The 25,337-nt window shown below is 36.2% G+C and overlaps 1 protein-coding gene across 6 annotated transcripts in view; it reads left to right on the forward strand.

Annotated features, from left to right (window-relative positions):
* Positions 1-25,337, forward strand: part of CAMK2D (calcium/calmodulin dependent protein kinase II delta) — a 354,972-nt gene that overhangs the window by 184,453 nt on the left and 145,182 nt on the right. For all 6 annotated transcript variants that reach the window (XM_036764305.1, XM_036764308.1, XM_036764307.1 and 3 more), the window contains exon 4: positions 13,274-13,328. In XM_036764305.1, coding sequence (XP_036620200.1) covers positions 13,274-13,328 — 55 coding nt within the window. The remainder of the gene's footprint in view (positions 1-13,273; positions 13,329-25,337) is intronic.

Consider the following 25,337-nt stretch of genomic DNA (forward strand, 5'->3'; position numbering starts at 1 on the left):
GAGTATGAGATAACTAATCCAGTTAAAATGCCCAGTAGGCAGTTGGTGATGTGAGATGTGGAGCTCAGGAGAGACACTTCAGTTGTTTTTCAGTTGTGTCTGACTTCATGACCCCATTTGGGATTTTCTTGGCAAAGATACTAGAGTGGTTTGCCATTTCCTTCTCCAGATCATTTAACAGATGAGGCAAACTGAGGCAAACAGCATTAAGTGATTTGCCCAGGATCACACAGCTAGAAAGTGTATGAGGTCAGATTTGATCTCAGGAAGATGAATCTTTCTGATTCCAGGTCCAGCACTTTATCTCCTGTGCCACCTAGCTGCCCTAGGAGAGAAACTAGAGCTAGATATACAAATCTGGGATTCATCTGCATAGAGATAATATTTGAATTCTTGGGAATTGATGAGATTACTTAGTGAGAGAGTTGGTTGGTTGATTGGTGGATTGCTGTCCTTCATTCTTGAAGAGGACCAAAGTGACATCACTATAGTGATGGTGAGAGAGTGTAGAAAAGACGAGAGAAGAGGAGGGGAAGGGAGGGTTTGGCTCCAGGAGGAGGGGAAGGCAGAGAGAGAGAAAGGGAAAGAAAGAGGGAGACAGTTTTAAAATCTTAGAGTATACCCACAATTCCTGAGCATAACATGGATGAAGGTCCGCCAAAGAGATTGAGAATGAGTGAATCAAAAAGCTAGGAGGAGAATGAAGAGAGAGAAGTTCCATGAAAACTCAGGAGGAGAGAGTATCTAGGAAGAGAAGGTGGTGGCCTTGCCATTTGCTGAACAGGGGTGAAGAAATATGAAAGTCGAGTAGTGTGAAATGGCTTTGAATTCCCAGAGCCTGCTTATCCTTATTTTGTGGTACTTATCAAACCATGCTTTGTATTTATAATACCAGATTCAGTAACCTTTCGATGTTACATACTTAATTGTATGCTTGTCTTACCCAGCCTATGGACTGTAAGTTTTATTTAATTTAATTCATAATTGTTTTCGGCAAGAACGGTGGCAACAACAACAAAACACCCTGCATGAATTTGCCTGAATTTAAACTACAACTTTTAAAAGAAGAACTTAACACCGTGCACAGCATTTGTACTAGGGCCAGTCTTGTGTGCTGTAGAGCTTATCTCCATTGGAAAAGCATGTTATCTCTAAAGACAGAAATGCACCATTTAAAAACTGAAATGGACCATGTATTTAATGTTTAGTGGTATCTTCTGGACTGACTGCACACTAACTCCCATTTCACAGATAGCAGCCTTTAATCTTTGTAAGTAATCTTTAGAGGTCGCTCTTAAAAAATTTCTCTTGAACATAGTCTCTGACGTTTTGTGACCAATGTTGCAAATAATATTGAAACAATTATTGTTGACAGAAATGTACACAAATATAAAAATACTAAGTTCATTTAACAAATGTAAATTAATATAGAATGGTACATGATTGTCAAATACTGCACAAATGGAAGTCATAATTCACTTCCTTGTTGATGTTTCTGATCTCATCTTAGTTTTATCCTCACAAAAATCAATTTAAAAGTGATTGATGTATTTAAAAATCTGCCTTAAGATGATCATTTTATAAATCATTTCTATCTGTTTGGAATTACCGGCTGGTTTTTGCTTAAGCGATATTAAGCATGGATTCATTGCAAGCCTGTCCAGATATCTATGCAAAGCTATAGCATAGCAGAATTGCCAGTCATATCCCAAATGTCTCTGCCAGTGTACCATTAAGACTGCACATCCGGACATGCTCAGAATGTCAGGCTGTTTGTTATGTTGTGATAAAGCAAAGGATCCTTTGGATACACAAAGAATATTTTACAGACATTTTGGCAGCTTCCATGCCCAGAGTAAGAATGGCAGTCAGCTTGTTATTCACAGTTACTGTTGGAACATGTTGTCAGCAAGCCATTCTTTTAAAACAATTCTTAACAATCATAAGATTCCATTAATTTCTGTATTCTGTGTTCCTGAGTTACTGTTATAATGAGCATGCTGTTTAATCAGTGATTGAGTCAGAAACAAGTCTGATGGACAGTGGAATAAATAACAACAATGGTTAGAAGCAAAAGAAAGGAGGGAAGGATGGAACCACTTGTAGAAACACACAAAATTAGTATTATAAACACAAAACAGGCATAGGGAAGATTTCTAAACTGAAAATTGTATTATAAAATAGATAGAAATGAGCTCATAGAAAAAACAACCTCAAATGAATCAAAGGGCTAAATAAAGAAATATTAGCCTTTTTTGTTTCCAGAGAAATCATAACCATTTCGTCTATCATTTGAGCTACTCCTTGCATCAATATCATGCTTCTTAGTGGTAAATACAGTAAGGTTTAAAGACAATAGAGAAGACTCATAGGATGGGGTGGGGAAAGGAGAATTTTATTAATTTTATTATTTATTAAGCTGCTACTATCTTTACAAATATTATCTCATTAGATGTTCACAGTCATAATATTAACTAAATTTTCCGTATACCTATCTGTGACAAATAAGAGATTGCATTTTGCCATCTCCAGCCATTTTTTCCTTCCAGATAGATGTTTGTTTGGTAGAATAACACGTGGGTCACCCCATCTTCTTCGATCTTTTTGTATGCTTGGTAGATGACTGAGCTATCCACAATCTCTGAACAGGTCATTATTTATATTTTTTGATACTCTTCCAAATTCATTTGCAGTACATAAGATACTGGAGGGGCAAGTAAATGACTCAGAAGATAAAACTCTGGGCCTGGAGGCAGACCAGACACTCACTAGCTGTGTGACCCCGGGCAAGTCACTTAACCTCAGTTTACCTTAATCCACTGGAGAAAGAAACGTCAAACCACTCCAACGTCTTTTCCAAGAAAACCCCATGAACAGTATCAGTGTGATATGGTCCATGGGATCATGAGCAGTCAGATATGACTGAACAACTATTCAGAAGCCCCTTAAAGCCTTAGAGTAATGTTGACTTCTGAGCACTCATTGGCTACCTGTCAGTAAGTCTGTCTTGGAACAGGGTTTAAGGCCATTCACTTACTCTACAGTACGTTCAATTCTCTGGGTACTAAGAGATGTTACTGGTTCTCTGCAAAGTAGACAGGAAATGCTGACAGCTGGTAATTCTGGTCTGGAAATACGGATAGGGAATAAGGATGCTAAAAGCTAAACAGACATACTTCTGTTTGGGCTGCAGGAGTGGATTTGGAGCCTAATATAATGATCTTTTTCTTCTAAATAAATTCATGGTTGTACCATATTGATCTGTTGGTTTCAAGACATCTGATTGCTTTACCATTTTTTCTAAATACAAAGCTTAACAGCTTCATTTCAAGTATGTTACAGTATTAGCTGATTCATTTTAAGAGAATGGTTGGTTTGATTTTGTTGCCATCACAAGTTAATTTCTTTTTAATAAACTGTTTTTTTTTCCTAAATAAACTTTTTACTTTCTAATGTAAAAACTAGTTAACTTTTCACACTTGCCTTTCTATACTGAGAAAATTAGATTTGAAATCACTGAGCCCAATGAAAACAAAGTAGGACAAGGCTAGGATCATATTATGGTATAGATGGCTGAAAATCTAAAATCATCTTAACAAGAACACAAATGCCTTTCCTAACTTTAACAATTATGTTAAATAACTAAAATTGGACGAAGATTCTCCATCTGTGTTGTTGTTCGTTGTTCAGGAGTTTCAGTCGCATCTGACTCTTCATGACTCCATTTGGAGTTTTCTTGGCAGAGATACTGGAGTGGTTTGCCATTTCCTTCTCCAGATCATTTTACAGATGAGAAAACTGAGGTAAACAGGGTTAAGTGACTTACTCAGGGTCACACAGTGTCTCAAGTCAGATTTAAACTTATGAATACAAGTCTTGTTGACTCCAGGCCCAGGGTTCTGTTCACTGCATCACCTAGTTTCCCTCTCCATCTATATCTAAGTGTAATTGACTCATTTGGCATAAGTCTACCAAATTAAATGCTCAGATTGGTTGCCATTCTTAGAATGTCCCTGAACTTTCTAAACTCAGACAGAAAAACATCATGTTGAAGGGCAAGAAAAAGTTTTACTGACTAATTTAAGGAAACTCTGGAAAAAACAATAAATAAGTGCTACTGGGAAATTTATGCTACATCAGTGTTTTAATTTATGAAATTAAGGACTGAATGACTTATGAGATTATGTTCAGGATGTTTCTTGTTAAGTAAAATCCACTCCATCTATCATCTATCTCTTTCTATCTATATAATTTTCCTCTATCTTTCTATCAGTCTATCTATTTGTCTATCTAGGCTAGAGTGGGTACGGGGCAGGGGATAATCTAGACCTCTGATTCTTTATTTAGGATGCTCAGAGTGGAAAGTTCCTCCAGAGATGCAAATCAACAACTCTTTGTATGCCCCCTCAATTGAGAGACCTGCCTGAAGTACTGAGAGGTTATGGAACTTTCCCTGGGTCCCTCAGTCAGTATATAGTGGAGGCAGGATTTGAACTCAAGCGTTCCTGATTCTGAGGCTCAGCCAAGATACCTCTCAATTAATTATTATGTTGCAGTAATGCATATTTAAAGCGTATTTTAAGGGAGTGATTTGGGTTTTTTGTTTTTGTTTGGGGCTTTTTTTTGTTTGTTTGTTTCTTTTGTCCCCAAGTACTTAATCTAAATGAATGCTTTTCATTTTTCTAAAAAGCTACAGGTAGCTTTAGTGGCATCTTTTCTTTTTTTTTTTTACACTACATTCCTACATTCAGCAGTTCTAAGGGACAGTTTTTCTCCTATAACAGGAAGTCCCCTTCACAGACTTGGTTCCATCTTTCTGCAAGAGTTAGCTTAATTTTTATCCTAGGTCTCAAAATACTTCTTATCATCTGCCATTTGAAGTAATTTCTCTCTAGAGATGACCATCTATGTGTACAAATGCCACATGAAGTCAAGGTTGAGCTGTGATTTCTCTCTAGAGTGGTGACATCTGGTTGTTGAAAGTGTCTTTGGACTAACAAAAAGGAAGAGAGGAAAAATTTGGATTTATAATGAGCACAGTCTTGGCATTCAGCTTTAGGGAGAGGCTTGGCAGGTTGGGTAGCCTGGCCTGGCTGAAGCCTACTGTAGCTGTGAATTGTAATTAACTACTGATGGGACTATAAAAAGAATCTTATTTACAAGCTAACATATTTGCATTGCGACTATGAACCAAATCCAAATTTTTCTGTCCTTGTTCATAGGGAATCTAAAAAAAGAGAAAACTACCTCTTTTTGTAACAGGAATATTGGTAAGCCCTGGCAAACATCTATTATGGGCACTTAGTACAATCTGTTCTGTATGAATTTCTTTATTGACCTTATGATAACATTGGCAATTCTGTCCTTCAACAATAGACTGAATTCTGTCAGGGAGAATTCCGCTACCTCCATATATCATTTTTCTCCATTTATTTATTTCTTCTGAAAAGGAATTTCTGTTGTAGGAGAAAAAAATTTTTGGTGATATAATAAGGCCCAAGTCAAGACATTTAATTCTAGCCTCTAAATTGTAAATGAATTGTTTTTCAGTTGTTTTCAGTCATGTCTGAGTCCTTATGACTCCAGTTGGAGTTTTCTTGGCAGAGATACTTGGAGTGGTTTGCCATTTCCTTCTCCAGCTCAGAAATAACTGAGGCAAACAGGGTTAAGGGATTTGCCCAGGCACACACCTAGTAAGTGTCTGAGGCTGGATTTGAACTCAGGAAAATGAGTCTTTCTGACTCTAGGTCCTGTGTTCTGTCTATTGTGCCACCTAGCTGCCTTTGTAGATGAATTATCAGTTTAAAAATGGATTTAGTTTGTCCATTGTCGTTACTTGCACCAAATCATCTACATTCCTGGTCCACACATCACGGATATGCATGCCTTCATGCCAGGGACACATATTGCAATCAACCTATTCCTGCCCATCCTATGTGACCATTATCCAGGGTACCAGGTATCAGGATCACTCTTGTACCACAATGAAGAGGACTGGACTAGAATACTCTGAAGATCCCTTCTAAATTGTCAACTAACATTTATTAAACAGTATTTTCCCTGTCTAATGGCAAATTCTGAGAATACAAACATAAAGAAAGAATGTCTCTGATTTCTTCAAGTAGCTTACCTCTAATTGCAGGAAGAAACCACATAAAAACAGGGGTGAGGGTAATGGAGAAGTCCAGAGATTCAGTAGAGTCATGATCACCACTTGGAAAGGAATGGAGTCACAAACATTAGATGGCTTAGTGATTCTTTAAAATGGAGGTTTCATAATTAACCCACCAATCAGAAGACAGGGCTTCAAGGTCAAAGGGACCTTTCAAGGTGAGAAGGTCACAGATGTATTCTCTAGGGTGAGAAGTTTAACAGATGTGATCCTATGGTCCTTTGACAACCCATGACCACAATCTTAAAAATAAAAATCTAATGGGTGGTTGTACATAAGTTCTTTTCCATAGAGATGTGGAAGTGACCCTGGGTTCTAGCAGCTCATGACAGATGAGATCAAATTCTGGCAGCTCCTATCAAATTGAAAAGAATTAGAACAAATGTCTGGCTACAGTGACGGAGTAGGTATATGTTATCTGAGAATCAGCCAACTGGTGGAAGACCATCTTCTAATGCTCAGAAAAGTTGCAATATACATCAATACAGGATGGGGTAATGGATCCTCGAAGTAAATATTTATGACTTGCCTGAAACTTAAGAAAGTGAACTTCTGTCTTAAAAGCCTCTTTTGGGGGACTGAAAGAACTTTCCAAAAGATATATCTGTTATTTAGATCTCTTTGACAAGGATGCCGCTTACTGCTGCTTGTGTGGCTTGTGATAAATCAGTTTTGAATGCTGAGTTTCATAATGATATAAACATTATACAGTTAGATTTATGAGTAAAGGTAAGTGAGATGGCCCCAATAAGTGGAAGCATTTTTCTTCCAATTTGAAGAACAAGTTTATGTTTATAGAATTGCAGTTTTAGAACTAAAAGAAACCTTAGAGATCATTCAATCAACCCCTTTATTTTACTAAAGAAAAGCAAACACAGTCCGTGGAAGTTGAGTAACTTGCTTATAGCATGTAGAACTAAATTTGGAGGTGATCCCAATTCTCCTTCTTTATAGCAGGTGAGGTTGTGACTAGTAATGTGACTTGCTAATGTGGGTATCCTTTAGGTATTTCAGTGAAAGGAAATCCAAGCTTTATTGGCTCTAGAAGCCCTCTTTTGAAATGCAAATATATTTCAGGGCTGGGTAACACATAAGGTGTCATGAACACATCACTGAAAATTAATTTATCAGAGACCTTTATTCCTAGAAAGCTAACTGGTTAGAGAAGAGAAAACAAGAAGAGGTTTAGGGTCTAAGATCAGGCTAAGGAGGATACATCAACTAGGGGAGCCTGAGAAGCTAGAGAACAACAGAATGGGGTGGGACAACGTATAAAAGAGAAGATTAAAGGTCACACACACCTACATTCTTTTCTTCCCTATTCTACCTGCTGCTGACCCTTGGAATTTTACAGATGACAGACAAAGGAACTGAGCTAACTAGGATGACTTTCCCTGGCTTGAAAGTTCTTATAGATTCAAAACATGAAGCCAATATGAAAAGTGAAGATGAGACAGAAAATAAGTTAGGAATGTATAAAGTATATCTGTTCCTGAGAATTTAACCTTAATGTTCCGTATTTTTTTTTTTATGTTTTCAGAAGCTGTTTGATTTAGTACTGTTTCTTAGAAGCATTTAAAATATTTAAAGATGAATCCTTTGGACATGTTTCGATGACCAAAGGCACAAATAAATTGTCAACTAGCTAGACTAATAATTGGCACATTATTTTCATCAGTAAATACTGAAGTGGAGAAATTGATTTTTGAGAATTATATTTCAACTATCCCTACGGCTCAAAATATTTATTTCATCATAGCTGGGGAATAATTATGGAAGCCCAAAGATCTTTGGTTTTTTTTAGGACAGTCATAGCTTCTGGGTAAAGCAATGATGTGTAAAATTTGCTGCCACTTAATGAGAAGCTTTCTATAGATTCTAGCCCATTTAGTGTAGGGATAAATTGCAATATATTTGGGAAATAGCATCCATGCTGCCTCTCCTCTTCATTTTTATCTATTCTTCTTTTCCTAGCCCCTCCACAATAAATGTTTGAGAAATATAGATAATTATTTTAATGTTTAATATTTTACTTACAATAAAGTTCAGAATTCTTTTTTCTCTTCCTGTATGAACCTCACATACTCCCACTATGTCTATAGTTTTGGTTTTTTTTGCTAGGATTTTTTTTAATGTTTGCATCGCTGTTAATTATTGAGATCAATCAGTAAGTTCTCTTTCTCAGTTTTATCCCTACATGGTTTGGTTCTTGTCGTATAAGAGAAGTTTGGTAAAGTGCTTTCTTTCTCAGTTGATGTAGACTTTTTTTTAGTATAGATGTTAATTGCAATTCCATAGGATTTAGAATTTTGAAATAGAAGGATCCATGGAGTTTATCTAGTCCAACTATAAGGAAACTGAGGCCCAGAGATTTAAATTGATTTGCCCTAAGTTAGACAAGAAGTAAGTAGCAGAGCTGGAATTTGGACTTAAATAATTTCACTCAAAATCTAATTCTCACTCTACCCTAACATAGTGGTTTTTGCATTTTTTTTTCTATTTGAGTAAGAATACATTTTATTCAGCATTGTTTTTCATTGTCTCATCATTTCTACATTATTCTTTCATCTGCTCTTATTATGCTTTAATGAAAAACCACTAAACTTGTAAGATTTGTTTTGGAGTCATTACTTTCCAAATGTACTATTGTTTTATCTATAACAATGACATTTGACTTTCTAATTATCTGTAGACAGTGTTTATCAGTCTGCTTATAGGTTTTTCACCCTCTTAAAATATTCTCTATCCATATAGACATTTCCATCTTGATGATTTTCTTGCTTTACTCAGTGTCCCCAGCAGAGTTAATGCTGATTAACAAGACAGAAGAATACAAGTGGTGGCTCTTTGAAAAGTTATATGACTAAAGCAAACTGATATCTTAGAACATGAAGTGAAAATTAGTCCCTTAGAAAATACTTCTTATTAGTATTTTATTACTATTCTAGTAAACTACAAGAATTTTTTTTTCTCCTAAAGCAAACCAATATTAATCTTGGCTATATTTGAACCAGTATTGTAGAAATGGAAGGCAAAAGCATTTTAAATCCCTTAAGTTACTCATTTTCTAAAATAACAATATACATGTAGGTAACTCTCAAAAATAAATGTTGATTATGCAAATTAAGAGATGAAAGAGCTTCGTTTTGTTTTGTTCTCCCCCCACCCCCCACAAAGAGCCTTTCTAATTTTAACCAACATTGATAGAATTTCTTCCTGTTAAGAGATATTCAAATTCAAGCTCTTGGAAATTTATATGAATTCCATTCATTTCAATTCACTAGATGTTTGTTAAATAGGAGATGTTGTACTAAAACAAACTTCCATTATTGGCTGCTTAATGACTGGATTATGGATTGGGTAATTTGAATAACAGCATCACTTAACCAAGTCAGTTTCTTATTCCTGGCTTCCCAGGCTAAAATCTTCCTTTCTACATGAAGCTTTTCCCAAATCTCTTTAGTTCTAATGCCTCCCTCTGATTAGCTGCAATGTATCCTATATATATATATATATATATATATGTATGTGTGTGTATGTGTGTATATATATGTATGTGTATGTATATATAATATATGTGTGTGTGTATATATATATATACATATATATACACACACACACACACACACACACACAGCTATTTACATATAGTCTCCACCATTAGACTATGAAAGCCTTGAAAATAAGGACTGTTCTTTGCCTTTCTTTTATTCCTGGAGCTTAGCATGTTGCCTGCCTGGCACATAGTAGGTATTTAATAAATGCTTGTTAAATTGACAAGAATTGACTGGTTTGATCGACATCTGTCATAACTGCTAAGGTGGTATATTCACCATAGCTTCTAGCCAAAGTCTGATCAAGTAACCTTGAAAATATTATTATTCCAAACTGAAAGACATTGAAACATGGCTCTGTTTGTAATCACTCTTCAGCTTCCATTTGCCAACTAAAAAGCAGCAGGCTCATTGCTTTTAGTTAGTCACACTTCATGTATTCCTTGAATGACATGCAACCTCAGAAATATGTAAAAAAGAGTCACAAAGCTAGCTACAGACAAAACAATTCCCCAATAGTGTAGCTCTGGGAGAGGATCAGGGCAGATATGAAGAAAGATTTTTTTTCACCTCTGTCCAATTCCTAAGGGTGCATCACTGTGCTCTAAAGTTGAATTAGGAATAGGAATTCATTTAATTTGGTTGTTAGTTTAAGCAGCACGATACAGTAGAAAGAGCTCTTGAACCAGAAGACCTTCAAGGTCTCATTCCAACAGAGCTATGTGGTCATGGACTTAGATGCCAATTATGGGATTGCTCTCCAGCATAAATCTCTGACCTTCATTTGCAATATCATTGTTGGGTATAAATCTTAATCTCACTGCTTACCTCACAGGGTTTTGGAGAGGAAAACTTTGTAAATTATAAAATCCCATATAAATGTTTTTTTTATCATTGTTAAGGAATGTATGGGGTGTTGAGGTAGAATTAACATTTCTGGTGTGAGGGCTTGCCCATTCCTTTTTAGGGCTGCTTATGCACCTTTGGTGTCCAATAGGTTCCCCAACTCTCATCTGTGGTTCCAAAAAGCTGTAGCATGTGCAGTGGCCACACCCTGGTAAAACTTTCTTGGAAACTATATGTAAACAACTATGTACACACATATTTACAGGGTAAGTTGCAGCTAATTTATTAGTCCACTTCCAAAATGAAGGACAAACAATATTGATAATACCTTTAACCCAACCAGAACCAAATTCTAAACCAGAGAGAATGGGCTCTCTGAATGAAAGGTCTGCTGTTTGAACTTGAGCAAACCTTTTAGCCACATAGTAGATAAATCCCTTAGTTGAACAGAAATATGATTTTTGTAAAATAATACTAGTTAAAAGACTTTTGGTGTGAATCTGTTATAAAGAGAAAATTTACCCTTTCATCAATCTATTTTAGAAGCCTGGAATTTCTTAGTTTAGATTTCCTTAAGGCAAATGTTCACCTGTATCTTATGTTATTTTTCCCTTCACCTACCTGAACTTAGTACACCAAGTCACCCTTATGAAATTACTTAATCCCATCTAAATTTCTCTTTAATGGGATTCCTTAATCCCAGTAAATGTCTCTTCAATGATTGTTAAGCACCTAGCTCTGTTCTAGACACTAACTTGTTATATCAAAGTCATAAGAAGATAGAAAAATTGACCTACCATCACTTTAAATGCCAATAATAATCTGCATCTATACACTTTCAAACCACAGGCTAACTATTGCTTTCTATTAGGAAATTCTAGTACTTGAAAAGTTATTGAAAAGTATTATATCATTTGATATGGAGAATGCATATTGTTAAATTATCTGTGTTTTTAAAATTAGTTTCCCAGACAAAGGAATAAAATAAAAACCTTCTAAAGAAATATTTCCACCTTTTTTTCCCCCAGGGCCACAGTCACTCCTTGGCTGTAATTCATGTGGCATTTTCATATCATACAATTCAATGTGTTGTACAGTGCCTAGTGCTTTGCTAGGAACCTTAGAAAATGCAATATACATCTAAGACACACTCCCTGCCCTCTGTCTGTCATCTAGTTCAGAAAATATCTGTATTCAAGTACAATATATCACAACATGTGATGAGTGCCAAAGAGCCGTCTGGACGTCAACTGGTTACACGGAGACCAGAGGAAGGGAAAATCATTGTTGACTACATAATGATCAGCAATAATAACTGACATTGTATGACCCTCTAAATACTAAAAAGGGCTTTACATTATTTTATTTGAGCCCCTGGGCTCAACTCATTGCTTAATACAGGACACTAAATCTCCCTTATGAAATAATCTAATTCCATTTAAATATCTCTGCAATGATTGCTAAAAACCTACCTGTGTTCTACACGCTGACTTGAGATACCAAAGTCACAAAAAGAGAAAAACTGACCTGCCATCACTTTTAAGAGGCCAATAATAACCCTCATCTATACACTTTCAAACAGCAGGCTAATTATTGTTTTCTATTAGGAAGCAAGTATCACTTAGCTCTTACTTCATAGGGTAGTTATGAGAATCAAATATGATAATATTTGTGAAGTGTTTAGCACAGTACTTAGCACCTAGGAGGCCCAAGAGGTCTTTCTTGATTTTCCTGATTGTTAGTGCTCTTTCTCTCCCTATATGCATTTTTATTATTCATTTTAAAAGGCAGCTTAGTGGTGCAGTGGATAGAGTATTGGGCCTAGAATCAGAAAACCTGAGTTCAAATACAGCCTTGGATATGTCCTAGCTGTGTGAACCATGGACAAATCACTTAATCTCTGTCTGCCTCCATTTCCTCAATATAAATTGGGTGTAATAGTAGCACCTATCTTACAAAGTTGTGAGAATCCGAGATAATATTTAAAAAGCACTTAGCACACTGCCTAATAGTGCACATCATAGGTACATAATAAATGCTTGTTCCTTTCCTTCCCCCATATACTTTGTATTTATTTATTTATTTATTAAAATGTTATATGCCCAACAGAATGTGAGTTTTTTGCATATATAGAAGATCTTGCCTTTGTCTTTCTATTCCTAGGACCTAGAACATTAACTGGCACCTAGTAGTTGCTTGATAAATGATCAATGATTGAATTGAATTGAGATAGTGAGATATCAGTTGGATCACTTAGGAGCAGACTGTGACAAAGTCTTCCAAACCAGGCACTGTCATATAGGCTTTACACAGGTGTCAATGGCAAATGACCATTCTTCAGTAGGGAAGGAGATGAACAAAATGTTTTAGAAAGATTAAAATGGTGGTGGTATGCAGATAGATTGAAGCAGTGAGAGGTTGCTCCATAGCAAAGCTAGTTAGAAAGCAATTGTAATAATCCCACTGTGACATGATGAAGGCCTAGACTTGCATAGTCGTAGTGGGTATTGATAAAAATAGAGGCACATTGAGGGGGTGATGCTTGGGTAGGGGCATTTCAAAGAAAGAATCATCAAGTTGGTAACAGATTAATTACATGGAGTGAAGGAAAAGGAGGAGCCAAAGTTGATTTCACACTTGTGATAATGATGGTCTCATTGACAAGTAACGATAAATCTCTTTCTCCTTTTCTTCCTGACAGTGCGACTCCATGACAGCATATCTGAAGAAGGATTCCATTACTTAGTCTTTGATTTGTAAGTACCCCTATACTTATATTGTGTTGGCATGTTTGGGCTGGCTCTGTTTTAAAGCAGTCAGGTTTAAGTTGATTTTTAAGTAAATGGAATGTCTTCTCACTGGAAAGCCTTAATTGATTATGGTAATGTTTCGAAAATCCTCTTAAATTGGCATCAGAAAACTATGCCTTTTGATAAGAGGTGATCAATGATGTCTTCTTCCCCTTTGAAACACAATTAATTATTAAGACTCACCCTTACCTGTGTCTGGGTTAATAATTAACAATCTCGATTGAATAAGTATCAGCTGTGCCTTGAACTACAAAATATCTAAAGTGTACTTATTTTCCAAAGGATTTTTTAAAATTATATTTCCTTAATGATATTCCTTCCTGATTCTGACATATGATTTTGATGCATAAGTTTAGAGCCTGGGACAAGAATTACTGCTCTATGTCTTATGCCGAGCTGAGCACTGATTGGTATGTAAAGTATTTTCAGCATCTTTTATTAACTGAAAGTCATGGTTCAGAGTTGAACCTGCACGTAGTGTTATGAAGCAATTTATAGTGTGGGTTTTTCACAAAAGATGATATCCTTTTACCCCATGCAACTTTCCTATTTGAAATACATTATTTCTATCTTCATTTGGTTATTTGTGGATGTAAACTATTCCTTAATATAAAGTGAGAAATGCAGGTGGCACTTAGATGAGCTATTTGTGGATAGAGTTTATTTTTGTTGTTAAAAAATACCACATGTGCAAAAGGGCCAGAATCATTTCCCCATTCAGCAGTAAGTGACCAATGAAGCGTGTATATGAATCAGGCATGTCACACAGAAAGCAGAAACCTAGTGAGCCATCCAACAGCCAGAAGCCAGTTTGTCTTAGGTTGTATGGAGCACATTCAGATTTGTCCAAATAAAAGGCATTATATAATCCTGGCTGGCATCATTCCCACCCCAGAAAGGAAAATGAAGGGATTTCATGGGATGAAAGTTGCCAAATGTGAACCAATGCTACAATTTGAAATGTGCTGATTCAGGTCACTGCATTTACCTTAATCTTTAGTAGGATGAAAAAATATTTAAAGTTCATTGTGTCTACATTTGTAGATGACGAAGCACTCAGACTTCAAAGAATTATTCTTCTGAATTGACAATTTAAGAAGAGAAAGACTGGCAATTTTCCTATAGCTTTACAGAATTTTAGAGCCAGGAGGGACTTTAAAGTCATTTAGTCCAATAACTTTATTTTACAAATGAAGACAAGAAACTAAGCAGCTTTGCATGAGGTAAATCTATGTTAGCTTTAGAGTCAGGACTTGAATCCAGTGCTTTCCATCATAAAGTGCTTATTGCCTCTCTGTAGTAAAAGTGCCATAACTGCAGGGATAGGGAGCAGATCTGTGATTTCATTGATACACAGAAATTCCTAAGGCGGAAACTCATTCTATCAGTGCAGGTCTGTGTAACTTCTTTGCAACTCAGAATCTTAGGATTGGCTTAGAGCAGATGTGTCAAATAAGCAGGGCCCAGCATATGGCCCACAATACTCCAAAGTAAGGCAGGAGCCAGATTAAAACATAATTGGGAAATATGTATCAAAATTAATTAATTTAAAAGGGAATATATAAATATGCATGGTTTTCTAAATGAATATGCCACCTATAGGGATCCTTGTGTATGTTTTAGTGACCCTCATTTCCATTTGACTTTGTTGCTACTGGGCTAGAGCTCTGGGAAGATGACTTGCCCAGGGTCATAAAGCCAATATGTATCCTGAACAGGACTAGAACCTAGTGAAGAAATAGAGTGAAAGCAGGCTACAAAGGAAGTTGGTTTGATGTGAGGATCAAGAGAACCAATCAGATTCCATCTGATGAATGCTGATGTATTATCCTCCATCTTGCCATTCTTTTGTAAGTCATTCATGGGAAAATAGATGGTATAAGTCTTCTGTTGTTTCACAAAATTCCAGTGGATGTAATTAGTCAGCATCTCCCAATTCTGGGAAAGGAATGACCTCAAAACCCTCTCTTTCCTTCTCAACTCAACAAAAACTCACCTTTTCCCAACTCAACGAAATCTCGCTCTTGGCCCTTCCCAACTTGAAAAATCCATCGTCTTTCCTCCAATTAGAAATCAGATTATCTAATCTTGTTTATATCCTGTTAATTGTTTTCTTTTAATGCATAAAAATGTCTCCCCCCTATGTTCAAGATCCAGTGCCAAGCTGAGGTGGCCTCATTCTGATTTGTTATGTCATTGGCATGCATTGCTTAATAAATCTATGTGCTTGGAAGTTCTGATCTTTGTTTCCTCAGTTAGTTCAGTTTCCACCCATCACATTAGGTTTTCATGGCCCCCCGAGACTAGTTCTCTATCCACTATGCCAATGGTTCTCAGAACCCCTTTATACTCTTAAAAACTATTCCTGACCCCAAAGAGCTTTAGTTGATGTGGGTTATATCTATTGATATTTACCATATTAGAAATTAAAATTGATACATTTTAAAAAGATTTACTTGTCAATTCATTTTAAAATAATACTAATAAACTCATATGTTAACATTAAAATATATTTTTCTTAAAAGTAGCTAGGTGATGCAATGGATAGAGTGCCAGGCCTGTAGTCAGGTAGATCCCATCTTCCTAAGTTAAAATCCGGCCTCAGACACGTACTAGCTGTGTGACCCTGGACAAGTCACTTAACCTTGTTTGCCTTAGTTTATTCATCTGTAAAATGAGCTGGAAAAGAAAATGGCAAACCACTCTAGGATCTTTGCCAAGAAAACCTCAAGTAGGGTCACAAAGAGTCAGACATGACTGAAAATGACTGAACAACAATTTAAAAATATGAAAGTAATTATATTTTTCAAAACAAAAAAAATAGTGAGAAGAATGGCATTGTTTTACATATTTTTAAATCACTTCAGTTCCCAGCCCAACTGAAGACAACTTGTTTGTCATATATCTTCCTCTGCGTTTCATTTCTTGGGACATAATTTAATTGAAGTACAGGAAGAAAATCTAGCCTCCTAAGGATATGTAGTCAGAAAAGGGAGGATTGCTTTAAAAAGCAAATAATATGTTAGTATTGTTATTTGGATCTTGATGATCCCATGAAAGGCCTTGGGACCCTCCAGGAGTCCTCAGACCACACTTCGAGAATCGCTAGACTGCACCATCATATTGCCACTCTTTTGCTGTTATTTTTGAGTCTTTCGGTCATGTCTGACTCTACATGACCCCTTAGGTAATGCCTGTGTGGTTTTCTTGACAAAGATACTGGAGTGGTTTGCTATTTCCTTCTCCACTGTGTTGCCATTTTATGGATTTTATGGAACTAAGGCAAAAAGGGGTTAAGTGAATCCAGGGCCACACAGATAGTATGTGTCTAAGGTCAGATTTGAACTCAGATCTTCCTGACTCCAGTCCCAGTCCCACCTAGCTGTTCCATATACAATCTATCTAGCTGTCTGTAAATTAGGTTAAAAAGCAGTTCCATGGTATGATTAGTAGAGTTTCCTGGGTTGGGAGTCGGGAGACTTGGATTCTTACATTCCTGGTGTGCTTGCTTTCCGCTATCCTAGATATTCCATATTGTACTTCTGCATTTTTACATAGGCACTCTCCCAAGTCTGAAATACTTTCCCCCTCAATTCCACATTTTGGAATACATAGCTCTATTCAGCTTAAGTATTCTCTCCTCTACCAAATTTTTATTAGTCCTACCAGTTATTAGGAAACCCCTTTACTTTGTAAAGATTATATACATATATATATATATATATATATATATATATATATATATATATATATAGAGAGAGAGAGAGAGAGAGAGAGAGAGAGAGAGAGAGAGAGAATTTGTTCATCTGTGTATATATTTTTTCCTTCTCTCTTTCTCAACCCCCCAGAATGTACACTTGAGGGCAGGAACTGCTTTCATTTGGGTTGTTGTATCCCTGGCTCCTAACATGGTACCTGGCCCTTTGAAGGCACCTAATAGATAAATTTTGAACAGAAGACAATAAAGTGAACTTCAGGTTTGGAGTCAAAGGACATGCCTGACTTGGTTGCCAGTGCTACCTTTGTGACCTTAAGTGAGATACCACCTCAGCTGCCTCCTCTATATAATGAGGAGTCTGACCTAGGTGGCTTCTAATATCTCTTTCACTTCAAAATCTTATGATCCTATGAATTGAATCGATGTCTCTAACTGGCTTGTGATAGATGACATCGTTTGCTAATACTAGCTAGCATTTATGTAGTGCTTTGAAGTTTGCAAAATACAAATATTATCTCATCTCATCCTCCCAATAGCCCTGGGGGATCGGTGCTATTATTATGCTCATCTTACAGGTGAGAAATTGAGACAGGCAGACTTGCCCAGGGTCAAAAGGATGTATGTTTCTGATTTGAAGCTCATCTTCCTGACTCAAGGTTCAGTACTTTATCCATAGTGCCACCTACCTGGGCTTCATTTTCCTCATCTTTCTAAACTGAAGGTAATCTCTAAAATTCACTGATTGTATAAGTCTAATAGAACAAACTGAAGGTGATCTCTAAAATTCACTGATTGTAAAGTCTAATAGAGCAAGCTGAAGGTGATCTCTAAAATTCACTGATTGTAAAGTCTAATAGAACATACCACTTTAGAAACAAGGACAAAGAACTCTTAAAGGCACTGAGATAACATAAGAATGAATTCTCAATTAAATTTCTCAAAATAAATTGACTGCAATGGTATGGGACCAAAAAAAATAGGAAGCAAACCAGGCGTTATAAAGACTCATATACCCGACCCAGCACACTTAGCTTAAATATTACTGGCTTCAAAGGAGGGACTTAATTCCACCTGTAAAATGATTCTATTGAACTAAGTGTTATAACAAAGATGAAAGTCCCTGGATTCCTAAAGAAGGAATGTTCTTTGGGTTTGTCTCTGTGATGATGGCTTTGGCAGTATTTTACTTATACATTCTTTCTGTGGAATTTTGAATTGTATGAACCTGATAAGAAGTACTATTGTTAAAGGTCCACCAAGTCTCCTTCAGATGATTATTCCATTTCTGTAAGGCAAAAGAGTAATTCTTTGCCTTCTGCCTATACAATACAGGTTCTATACATTGGTATTTCTATTTCTTTGACTGATAAACACCTCAGTTGAATTCAAAGCACATAGATGCAACCATTCTATTTTTAATTAGCTCTTACCAGTAGAACCAGGGCTCCATAAAAATGATAGACTAAAAGAAAAAAAAAACAAATGGAAACACCTTCTCAAAGTAAAAGGAGTGGACAGACTTGATTTTGTAATCTTTACCTAATCACAGTATACCCAATGCAAAATTCTGAATTCAGTGAAGTTTGTCTCTATTTCCCTTTCCCTATCCCGCGCCCCCCATATATGACGTTATGAAGCCCTTCCCAAGCACTAAGAACCTTATCTTGTCCTTTATCTTAAACTCCAAGTGCCTCAACAAGGCCTGCTCTGTAGGACAATGCTCCATATTCTAGATGTTTCCTATACTTTTTATGTTTTGAAACTCCCTGTCTTGCCTGGTTTGGAAACATAATGGCCACTCCTGAGCCCAATTCCAATACTAATCAGCATATCTCTTGGCCCAGGCAGGGTCACCTTTTCTTAAGTGTTCTGAAGCCTCTCTGCTCATGAGAGGAAGCCCATCATATTTGTGCTGGACTTACTGGCAGACACCCGATTGGCTACTTTAGCTGAGTATTCAAACTCAAATGATACAGCAGCCTCAGCCTCCCTCAATAGTAGGGATTATAGACGTGTATGACCACTCTTGGGTTCCTTTTTCGTTCATCAAAATTTACCTGTCCTTCATAGCATTCTGTCAGCTAACTCTTCTGGATAATGGGTACCAACATAGTAATGTGCTATCTTTTCAATGGAACATATTTGCATTCTAGCATTTGGAGACATTAGAGACAATGCCTTAACTTAGGAACCATTTTGATAGTGGGAACTTTAGACACTATACCAGGCTGAAAGGTGGCATGTCATGGTTGGAAGAGGGAATGGAATTTTTCACACTTTTTAAATTATAGACTGGAGTCAGTCCAGTATTTTACCTGTTTCCGATACTGATGTCACGTCTCTACTTACTATCTTTTTAGCACCATGGCAATTTATAAATTGTATTGTTAGTTCAGAGTAAAACGCAGAAGAAGAAATCAATCTAACTTAGGCCAGTTTCTAGGACTTAAATCATTGGGAGTCCATTATTCATTTGTCTGTCATTAGAGTGCCAACAATAGGTAAACTTTCCACCTCTTCCCTATCTTGTGGGTGTCTGAATATGATGAGAACTTCTGAACTCTTGGTAGTGTTTGACGTCACTGGCTAACTCCAACTTCTAAATAATTTCTCCTCACATTTCTTTGTAGCTCCTACTCTTAATGTTTTGTTCTCCCACTTCTCTGAAGTTTCTTCATTGGCTCTGCATCTTAATCCTGACCCCTTAGGCTTTCGTGATATTATGCAATCCCTGTTCTCCTTCCTTCTAGTTGACCTCTCCTGTTCTACCTCCCTCATCCAGTGGATCACCTGGGTGGTGCACTGGACCTGGAGTCAGGAAAATTCATCTTCATGAGTTCAAAACTGTCCTCAGGTACTTCCTAGCTGTGGGACCCTGGGCAAGTCGCTTAACCCTGTTAGATTCAAGTCCTCATCTGCAACATGAGCTTCAGAAGGACATGGCAAACACTCCAGAATCTTTGCCAAGAAAACCCCAAATAGGGTCATGAAAGGTCAGGTACAACTAAAAAAAAAAATTCTATCTCCCACTCCCTAAATTTTATTCTTCACTGTTATCTTTGGTCTTATGTTCTTCTCTCTCTCTCTTGTTGATCACACCCCTTTCCTTGCTTTCAGATATCACTTCTACAAGGAAGGCTTCCAAATGTTTATTTCTAATCTTAAACTCATCTCTGAAATCTAGTCCCACATTTTAACAGCCTAGTGGACAATGATACATGCATATTCTGTCATTGTCTCAAACTCAACATGTCTAAAACAAAATACTAAGAAAGGTCCCCTCCTTACTTATATAGTTCTATTAATGATCTTGTTATTCATCTTCCCAAATTTTAGTTTAATTTGCTTACTGTGCCTCAAAACAAGTCTTATATTTTTCTACTTCTTTGCTGTCTAATTCTTTGGAGAATATATACTATCTTCTCCAAAGCTTGACTGCCTTCCTTACTCCTTCCTTTTTTGTAGTTTTTATTGACATGTTTTGTTTTAACAAAAACATTGCAAACATTTCCAAATTATCCCCACTCCATGAGAGCTCTTTTGTAACAAAACAAAAAAAGTTAAGCAAAACTAACAGTACAGTGACCTCATCAGAAAATAAATGCAACATTCCACATCTCTAGCAACCCCTCAAAAAACACCCAGTATTTTAATTTTTTTAATGAATAGAAATTTATTTTCTCTCCCTCCCAAACCCACTCCATCAGGAAAAAAAGAAAAACAAAACCCCTCTAACAAAAATGAGCAGTCATGCAAAACAAATTTCCTTGGCTATATGCTTACTCACTCTGTGAATGTGAACATATAGATATATTCATAACTCCTTACATTTTTCTGCTGTTATATATATATATTATATATATATATGTATATATGTGTATACATATATATATATGTATATATATATATTTAGAACAATACCTCACACCTTATACTAAGATAAGTTCCAAATGGATAAATGACCTAAATGTAAAAAGTCATATAATAAACAAATTAGAGAAACGTGGGGAAAATACATTAGAGATTTATGGATGGAAGAAAAGTTCATAACCAAACAAGGGATAGAGAGGATCACAAAAGATAAACTGATAATCTTCATTACATAAATTATAAAAGTTTTATATAAACAATTCTAATAAAGCTAAGATCAAAGGAGGAACAATTAACTAGGGAAATTCTTTACAGCAAATTTTTCTTGTACATTTCTAAGATATATAAGGAACTAATTTAAATTTATGAGAATGAACCATTCATCAGTTGATAAATGTTCTAAGAATGTTATTCATTTATTCGGTTGCATCTGACTCTTCATGACCCAGTGAACCATACTGTCTGTGGGGTTTTCTTGGCAAAGATACTGAAGTGGTCTGCCATTTCCTTCTCCAGTGGACTAAAGCAAAGAGACATTAGGTCACTTGTCCAGGATCACACAAGTACTAAGCATCTGAGGCCAGATTTGAACTCAGCTCTCCCTGACTCCAGGCCCAGCACTCTATCTACTCAGTCACTACCTGCCTCCATTCTAAGGATATGAATAGGTAATCCTGCAGAGAAGAAATTCAGCCTATTTATAGCCATAGGAAAAAGTGCTATAAATTACTACTAATTATAGAAATGCAAATTAAATTAATTCTGAGGTTCTCCCTAATACATATCATAGAGGCAAAGAGGATGAAAAAGAGAGATTCTAAGTGTTGGAGGGGATGTGAGAAAATAGGCACATTAATGCATTACTACCAACCTGTGAATGGATACAGCCATTCTAGGCCTCACATGCTTTTTGGTCCTCCTTACTTCTCACTTATATAAGTTCAGCCCAGTTCAAACCACTCCCCAATTATGAAAACTTCTTAACATACAATGATATCTCTTTCCTCTGAACTTCTGTAGAATTTATTTCCGGTACCCTCTTTTCGAAATAAATTGCATGTTTTTTGTGACCTACCTCAAGTTGTTGCTTTGAACTATTATTTAGCCACTGTTTAAGTTAGCATGCATTTGTGCTTTCTCTACCCACACTCCAGGTTTCAGTGCCTTGTCTTAGCCCTTTCAATATAATCTTTAATCTAGACCATCAGACATGATGCCTTATTCATATTAGGTGCTCTGTAAATGTTCATTGTTTGAGTAGAACTCTTGCAAAAATGGAATACAATTTTCAAGGCTTACCATTCTTCCACTTATTAGCTGACTTACTACATATATTACCTGACATACCATATACTCATTCTTCCACTTATTACCTGATATACAGCTAAGAGAATTATATAAAAAGAATGAAAAGGCTAATAGTCACTTCCTCTGAAACCTAAATTCACATCCTATCTCATGAGGTGCCTGAAATGTAAAAGTCAAGACTTAGAATGATAGTACTACATGGTAACTTGGAGGTCATCCAATGTGACCCTCTCCTCATTCTATAGATGAGGAAAACGGGTCCAATTTAGAGACTACTATATTAGTAGGAAGTCATTTAATCTCAGTTTGCCTTGTATCTCTGGAGAAGCAAATGGCAAACCACTCTAGTATCTTTGCCAAGAAAACCTCCTATGGGGTCATGAAGAGTGAGATATGACTAAATGAATAAACAACAACAGATATAAGTAGGGAGAATGGTAAACAGAAAAGAAAACTAGCTCTGGAGTCAGAAGGCATGGGTTTAAAACAAGCCTGTGATGCCTACTACTACCTGTGTGATCTTGGGCAAGGAATTTAATATCTCTGACCTTTGTTTCCTCGACTGTAAAATATGCAATTAGACTTGATGACCTCTGAGGTCCCTAGAGCTGTGAACCTAAGGTCCACTCTTCTAAAATCAGCAATCAAAGGATGTTGATCCTAGTTTTCTCTGTTTTTATATGTGATCGATGCATGGGAGACACCTAGTTGGAAGACAATCTTTGAAGTCACATTTTTTTCTATTAAAAAAAATCGGATAGGAATAGACTCAACTTGTAATTTCATTAATAAAGAGCACTCCAAGGTGAGGAAACTCCCTCCACCAATTCAGATGGACACTTCCTCTGTAATTTATGGTCTTAAACAGTAGCCTAGAGCACTGAGGAATTAAGTGACTTATACTGAGTCCCACAGCCAGTATGTTTCAGAGGCAGAATGTTAATCTGTATTTTCCTCGACCTGAGAGATGCTCTTTATCCACTATCCCATGCTGGCTTTAGTGTAAGTCTCTCCCCACCCTCCCCAGTGTTCAGTAAATAGGTATATGATCCTATATTCTCTGTGCCTTTCAGTCAATTGTGTGACTGCGAATTTGTGATCTGCTATAGAATAACATTTGTGAGAGGCTGCCCTTTCCCTTCTACCTTCTTTTAAGCATATCTTCAATACATGTATAAATTAGTATTAAATTTTCTAGATATGAGAAAGCAGACATAGGAGTTAACAGTTATTGATATTCTTTCAATTACCTTTTCCCTCCAAGTCTCCTGGATCCTCTGCTCTTTTATACTATATCTCTTATTCAAAATGAGTCATATCTGGTATGTTCGTCCACTTTTTAAACTTTGTGTAGTCCAGCTGTAATTCTTGTATTTAGTTCTATGATGTCATCATAAAGTATATTCTCGTCTGTACTATCCCAATATGGTAGCTCTACCATCATTGATGGAAAAAAAAAGTATATTATGGTAATCTTGACAGATATTTACTATTTTTGTTGTGATATTGGCCTTCTAGTTTCAATCCATAAATGCTGAAAGGATGCCCTGTTTTCATTGTTTCCCATGCCAAACTTTCTGTAAACTTATTTTGCCCTATACTGCTACTTACCATTTTCTGAAACAACTGGTATTACCCTTGGCTATCTTTTCTCCCATTTTAGCAAGGTGGTCAATTCTTTGTTGGATAAAATAGTTTTTAGGCTTTTTTAGTCTTGGGATTGTGGTGATTTATTTCCATCAGTTAAACTTCTTTAGGAAATGTGATAGCTTGTATAGATATCTGTTCTTTTATCTGTTTCACATTTGGGGGCATTGATAGCTGATTTAAAGAGGTATGTTTGGAGTTGCTTTAATTGTATGTCATATGTTTTCTTCATCTGAATCTATATTTTCTCTTTTTTTTTTGGAGGGGGGGAAGACAACGCAATTGGGGTTAAATGACTTTCCCAAGGTCACACAGCTAGTAAGTATGTCAAGCACCTGAGGCCGGATTTGAACTCAGGTTCTCCTGACTCCAGGGTCAGTCCTCTATTCACTGCACCACCTAGCTGCCCCTCTTTGTCCAAATCTAAAGATTTGACTATACATAGAAAACTGATTTGGAAATTGCTTTCATGTAGGAATCTAGTCATTTTCTGCCTTTCAAAAGATAGCATTTCATTTTTTTAAATATTATTTGGTATATCCCATTCCTGACTCTTTGCTTGAAGAATGTAATTTTAATATATTGGCATAAGACTTTTCTATCTTCCTTGAACCTTTAGTTTCTCTAATTTCTTATTCATGAAGCACGGTTTGTTTGCTTTATTTTTTTTTCCTTGCCCTCCCTCTGTCTACTCTTGTACTCATGTCACTGAGGATTAAAGTCTACATAGATTTAATTTGTTAGGTGTTATCTGATTACACATAGAATTTCTCTACCTCCTTATTTGTTACAACATATGTAAGAATGTAAGATGCAGTTATCTTCATGGTGGACTTTTTATAAATAATCATGAACACTGTATTAGAAAAGGGTCCCATAATAATATTAATTGTTACTTCGGAATAACAAAGGGGAATTCTATTCTAAATCTGATTGGATTTGGAAGTTATGGAAACTGTAAGGAAAAAATGATGTCTTCTACTTCAAGTTTGTGATAGAAAAGAAGAAGAATATTAGGTACATACCCTAGAATTTGGGAGAACATATTTCAGTCAGTTCAGAGGAAAAGTAGGTGGGATTCTATAGACTAAAGTTATACCAAGGAAGTCAGTGCAGGAAGGAAGAGAAACTTTAAGAAATGAAATTCTGAAGACACAGAAACAATTCCATTGAGTAGGGAAAATGAGAATTGTCTAGAGAGCAATGCAGATGTACAGAAAACCAACTTATATTTCTTATGTGTGTGTGTGTGTGTATATATATATGTATATATGTATATATATGTGTGTATATATACATATATATATATGGTATATACAGAAAATGGAAACAAAGGCAGATAAAAGATAAATGCAAAATTGTCACATGTTAAAATAGCAAGAAATTCTCAAGCTCAGGATGAGCTGAAGCTG

The sequence above is a fragment of the Trichosurus vulpecula genome, chromosome 6 (assembly GCF_011100635.1).
Source record: "Trichosurus vulpecula isolate mTriVul1 chromosome 6, mTriVul1.pri, whole genome shotgun sequence".
NCBI lineage: Eukaryota > Metazoa > Chordata > Mammalia > Diprotodontia > Phalangeridae > Trichosurus > Trichosurus vulpecula.